This window comes from Suricata suricatta, chromosome X, assembly GCF_006229205.1.
Source record: "Suricata suricatta isolate VVHF042 chromosome X, meerkat_22Aug2017_6uvM2_HiC, whole genome shotgun sequence".
Classification (NCBI taxonomy): domain Eukaryota; kingdom Metazoa; phylum Chordata; class Mammalia; order Carnivora; family Herpestidae; genus Suricata; species Suricata suricatta.
The window spans coordinates 50951321-50957320 of record NC_043717.1 but is presented as its reverse complement, the minus strand read 5'-3'; the positions used below and the strand labels follow the sequence as shown (position 1 = coordinate 50957320).

The 6000-nt window shown below is 50.3% G+C and overlaps 1 protein-coding gene across 6 annotated transcripts in view; it reads right to left on the bottom strand.

Moving 5' to 3' along the window:
- Positions 1-2103: 2103 nt before the first annotated feature.
- EDA (ectodysplasin A) overlaps positions 2104-6000 on the bottom strand; it is a 477575-nt gene continuing 473678 nt past the window's right edge. For 2 of the 6 annotated variants that reach the window (XM_029930026.1, XM_029930027.1), the window contains 2 exons: positions 4591-4721; positions 2104-2763 (listed from right to left, as the gene is read on the bottom strand). In XM_029930026.1, coding sequence (XP_029785886.1) covers positions 2512-2763; positions 4591-4721 — 383 coding nt within the window. In that variant the 3' untranslated portion in view covers positions 2104-2511. The remainder of the gene's footprint in view (positions 2764-4590; positions 4722-6000) is intronic. The other 4 variants (XM_029930031.1, XM_029930032.1, XM_029930028.1 and 1 more) reach the window with 3 other exon arrangements.

Below are 6000 nucleotides of genomic sequence, written 5' to 3'. Positions count from 1 at the left end.
ATCTTCTCCTTCCCTCCCCTCACACACATTTGTCTTTAGAGCCAGTCCTCTCTTGGGTCTTTCCTCCGTTAGGACAGATCCTGGTAGTACAGAGCTCTCTGGTATAGTAGAAAGAGATAAGGAGTCACTTAGTAGCTGTGGGAAGTGGACCAGCTCCTATAAACTGTCTGTAGGGTAACCAACAGAAGACCTCACCTGCAGCAGGGGCTCAATACATGATGGGAGGCTGGGTCACCAGGTAAGTGGAAAAACATGAGGGGTACAGTTCTGTGGGTACCAGAGGCCTGCTTCTTAGACATGGTGCCAAGACAATTCTTCTGACCATAAGAGCTTTACGGCTGATGGCTGTTTCCTAAAGAAATGGCCTACTATTTAGCCACGGAGCCCCTGGCAACCAAAAGAACATCAAGGAATTGCCATCAAAAAAATGAAAATGAGTATTTCTGGGTTTCTCTCAAGGAGGCTGAAAGATTTTGGGTCCCCATTCCCATTTTATTGATTCTCTTTAGACCACACATTCAACACAATGCTGTGGCACAATGGAATAGCTTTAGAGTCCGACCTGGCTGAGATCCTGGTCAAAGCACTTAACCTCTCTGAGCCTGGTATAAATGATGGGAATTATAGCATTATTAAGGAGATAATATAATAAGAAAGTATTTTCCAAACTTTAAGGATAGGTTCCCTTCTGTTCTTGGTACAACCGAGGACTGACTAAGGCAATTTAGAGGAGCCTGGGCCAGACACATGCCTACAATTTGCCCCACCTGGGGTTGCAAGCCTCTCATTAGCAACCAGATGATGACATCATAGCCCACCAACTCTTGTCCTATCTTTGAAGGGTCAAGCACTGTGGTTGTTTAGAAAGGGAAAATACATCTGAGAAATGAGTCTTTGTTCTTGGGGGGTTTCTGCTGCCTGAAGGGCTTTATCCCCAATCTCCTTAAAGGGACACTTGTTTCAGGAGTGGATGGAGCAGACTATACAAGATTGGCCCTCCCCTACTTTGGGCTAGACCCAGCATCCAGAAACCAGACTGGTCCCAGGCGGTTAGAAACAGAGCCCTTGAATGGTTCCACTATGATTCAGTGGGAAATTTGGGGTGGGAGGAAGGTGTCTTTGTACCTGGCTACAGGGAAGAGCCTTGCCCATTGCCTAGATGCTGGCTTCTCTTGAGCCTGGATTCAGGGGAGCAGCACTGGAATCCATGGTGACTCTACTGTGGCTTTTCTAAAGCCAGAGTGAAGAAAGGTGGGTCAGTAGGGCATCAGCTGCGGCCCTTTTGGATAAGGCCTAGGCTAATGACCACTTGAGTTGCAGCAAACTTGAAAAAAAAACCCACTGTTCTCTCCTTTTTCTTGCCTTTTTGGGGCCAGGCAGAAAAGTTCTGCCTGGCTGATGCCCAGGGGCATGCTAGGATTTGAGAATTTTCATAGAATATCATGGAAGTTGCCTAAACATTAAAATTTGAAGGGACTCCTGGAGGTCATCCAGTCCAACCTATTGCTCCCAGACACAACTTGACTAGATGAACATTTGTGTTGCTTAATAAATGGAAAAGTCTCGTTGTGCCCATGTAATCTAAAGAGTATCCCAGACTCGCATAAGCACAGGTCCCAGATTAGGCACCTGTCTCAGACAGAGGTAGGCTCTGTGGAGAAAAAAGACGGGAGTTCTGGTCAGGCTAGGAAAGAGGGCAATTGGAAAGGGACCCAGAGATTTTTCTGAGAATGGAGTGTAGCTGTAAACAAAGTAAAAGACGTGTGGCCCCAAGCATGCTTTCAGGTTCTTATGCAAGCAGGCTTCTGGCCATTTTCTGTGACTGCTCCAAGAGCAAACCTCCTGTTCCCAAAGCCCGGTGAGCTGCTGCAAAATGGCTCTCTGCCTGAGCGGGAAGAGTGCTCTCACCCTCTGGCAGGCAGTGGCACAGAGCAGCAAGGATGCTCCCACTGCTGAGGATGCCCTGTTTGGCAGGTTTCTCCTTCGGCCTCTGCCACAAGCACCTGCCCTTCCTCTCCTTGCTCTGGCTTCAACACTCCCCTCTTGCCCCACCCCTTCCCATAGCCCAGCCCAAGAGAGGAACAGCCGCCCCTTAGAGCCAGAAGTTTGCCCCTATGGTCTGGAGTACACTTTTGCTTTCTCTTGCCTGCTACCCTTGGAACCCCACTTTAGTGCAAGAAACAATAACTTTGACAACAGGGGCCTTGAGGATGAACAGTCATGCTGGAAGCCAGTGAACATGGAGCCAAGGAAGAAGGTCCTGCTTCATCCAAACTCTGGGCTCCGGGGTTCCATTAACTGTCCTGTTAACTCAAGGTCATTCTGGAAAGTCAAGCAGGCCTTGTCATCCTGGAGTCTCTGGGGAATAAATAGCACTGGGTATTTGTCTCTGTGGCTGCAACACCCATATACCTCATTCCACAGTGGCACGTAGAGGTTCTGGGAGTCCTGGCTCCCAAACCTGGGGTGGGAGCATGAGCAGGGGTAAAACAAAGGGTGGGGGGGGGGGATCTAGGATGCAGGGGCCTCGCCCAGCCTGATGGCCCCAAAGAAGGTGGTGTGCTTGCTCATATTGATAGAGATGTCGGCATGCACCATCTTCACGGCAATCTTCTGCCGGGCTTTGAGGAGGCAGACGCCTGCGGTGTAACAAGTGTTGTAGTTGGTCTTGCCTGTCTCGATGCTGCGGGTACACTGAAGGAAGGGCTTCTCATCCACCACCACCTCATAGCTGGCAAAGTCAGTGAAGTTGATGTAGTATACCTGGGTGAGAGGCAACAAGAAGGGATTGGGGGAGAGAGTAAAGAGAGGGTGGGGCCCTTCCCTGTGATGAACAGACAGGACCGTCTCAGATGAGCTGCAAGCACAGCTTGTGAAGGGGGCAGTGCTGCTGAGGGCTTCTTAGTTGGTCAACAGGAAAGGCAAGATGATGGGCTTGTACATGGTGCTTCCCCCACTCCATGAGGCTCGAGTGGCTGAGCAAATCTTTTTTCAATAGCATACCGGCTGTAACCGGTAGGAACCATGCCATTCTCACCCCTCTGCCTCCCCCTGGCCCCTCCACTGCCCTCTGCCCTCCTCAGCCCTGGCATGAAGCACAGTGCTCTGCACACATTAGGTGCTCAGTTGGTGCTACAGACAAATAAATACAAATTAACTGCCAAATCCAAGCCCCAAGGACTATTTGTGGCTGGACTTAGAAGTTGCTGATTCCCAGAGAGGGCAGAGTAACAACCTGCCATTCCTTAGGCTCTTTAAGGATGGCAGTTAACTCAACTTGTAGTGCCCCCTCCCCTGTAGCTAAATTTTTCTCACTGGCTCTGGCAGTTGCCCCTTGGCCCTCTGATGATTAAGAAAACATCCGGAGAGATGGAGTGCTATCCACCACAAATGAGATCAAAAATTTGGAAGGACAAAACCCAGGCCCCAACTTTACTTTGTGGCCTGGAGGAAGTGCTAACCTATGTTCAAAGGCCTGGTGTCAAGGGGAATTTCCCCAGTTGTTAGGGTGTTCAAGGCCTGAGGCCACTCCCAGTTCTATTATAGGCCCAGAAAATACCCCAGCGCAAGCTATGAGTCCTCTTCTCCCGCTGCCAACGGAGTTTAGGAGAAATGGCCTACAGGACATTGGGATTATACCTATGTGTCCCCTAGGGATTGGGACCCTCATCTGTCATCCTAAATAATTTTATGAAAGGTTGCTCCCTCCATAGGCTCTTCAGGAAGGAGTTATGTATTTGGTGCCATATAATTTCCTGGGTCAGGACCCAGGCTGTGCCAGGATGCTTGGTAGGCTTAGCAAGCGCTTGTTAATCCATTTTCTCTGGCCACTGTCCATGAGACCCTTCTGTTGGCTCCATAGTCCTTCTGTCCATCTGCCTATTGCTGCCCATACCACAGAAGCCCCAACCTCAGGACTCATCTACCTCTAGCTTGGAGGAGCCACCCCAGTGGAGGCAAACAACAGGCATGGGAAGTGGATGGGCACTGGCAGATGTGGAGAATAGGCCAGGGGCAGGACAGGGGCAGAAACTGGGAGTAAAAGGGGCTGGGAGAATGATGGCAGGCAGGAGGAGGGAATGACAGAGAAACAGAAAATTAGACAAGCAAATGGGAGAAAGAGGAAGGAAAGACCATCAAAAATGGTTTCCAGGTAGAGAGAAAGTCTGCAGGAGCACTATTTATTGTAAAGCTGGCCATGTTGGGGGTGCGGGGGATGTGCTCAGTAGCCCTGCAACTGACTTTCAAAGAATACACTGAGACAGAGATCAAGTTTGGCAATAGAACCAAACAGCTCGGTTGGGAAACAAGGGCCTGTGGCTGCGCAGGAGGGAATCAGATGGCAGGGTGTGGGAAGGGCCTCTTTTCAGTTTTTCAAGGATATCTGGCTAGGGGGCAAAAAATCCCAACCAAAACAGGGCCCTTCTCTTCCCCCTCCTTTTAACTCTCTCCCAGTGTAGTGTCCCCCCTCCAGTCACCCTAGAAAGCAAGAAATTGGCTGGTCTTGGCTGACTCCATAGTGTCCCTATGTGGCCTGCATCGGATCTGCATTCTGGATGTAAGAAGAGTTAGGCCTGAGACCGTACTCACTTCTACCTGACTATAGATGAAGTAGGTGCCGTCCACCAGTACCTCCAGCTCCCCGCTGCGGGGATGTAGCTTAAACACCTTGGGGTTCATAGTGATGCGAGACCAGTCATTGAGCACTCCACCTGAAAGATCTCAGTATGAGAGAAGGGCAGTCACTCAGTACATGTCAGTATAATCAGGGCAATAGAAACAAGAAATATCAAGCAGCACCCCCCACCCCCATCCCAGTGCAACCTGGGTAGCCCAGGAGGCCAAGCTTTAAGAACAGCATTTGGAAGCAGACAAAGCATTCTGTTTGTGAAGCAGCTGCCAGGCCTGCCTCAGGCCCTTGGAGTCCACTTGTCTGTCTCCTTTTCTCCTTTCCTGACCCCTCCATCTGGAAGGGTCTTTAACATCTTCTGGCTGGAATTGGGGGTGGGGGTAAGAAGAGTGTGGGCATGCTGCCCTATTTTCTTTGTTGTTCTGGGACCTGCACAGGCAAAATTCAGACACTGAGTGGCAGGCTAGGTCTTATTATTCCATTCTATTTCTTTAGCCATAGCTCCTGAATCCCTCTTCTCTCTTACAGGTTCGTGGGTATTGTCCTTCCCCTTAAAAGATTCCTTTTTATAGCTCCTTCATTCCCACTCCTTTTTGGAAGGCTTCCTTGACCCCCTCCCCAGGAAACCACTCAGCCCAAGGAATTGTCTACCTGGAGAACCTTAGGGATCAGAGGTGAGTCAGATTTCATGCCAGCTGGGATGGGTGACCACCAGTAATAATACCCTATAGGAGAGGTGGATCTTTATGAGAGTGAGGGACAGCCCACCAAGCAGCACTAGAACAAGCCAAAAGGATGGTGAGGGTGTCTGGGACCTGAGGCACCCCTGGTAAAGCATCTGTTGGTCAGCCCAACCCCAGTTGGGGCACAGGGAGAGTCCTACCACGTTTGCTGGACAGTGAGAGCCTGTATGTGAGGGCAGAGGACAAGCTTCCCTTTCAATCATGTACAGAGAGGGATGTTCCTTCCTACCACCAGAGGAGGGAGTCCAAGCCCATAGGGGTCTTTCCCCCTCAAAACTGCCATTCTTCACCCAAGAAATGATGTTTTAAATGTCCATGTTCGGCTAGTCTCAGGAAGCCTGCCTCTCTGAGGTGTGAGGAAACTGGCCTTCTGGAATAGACAGTCATCCTCCCTTGAGGTGACAGTAGGTGGGATAGGAGTTAGGAAGAGAGCCCTGGCTCTGCCCCTTCAAATGACTGCTCTGCATGATGCCCTTCCACCCCTGCCTCTCCCCTTCCAGTTGTGGTAGAACTGAAGATCAGCATAAACTACTATTAGGGATTGGCCCAGTGGGGCTGGAACCAGTCTTCTTGTGTGGTAGTGGGAGCAATATCTGTAGCTTCTGGCAGAGAATAAGCACAGAGGCC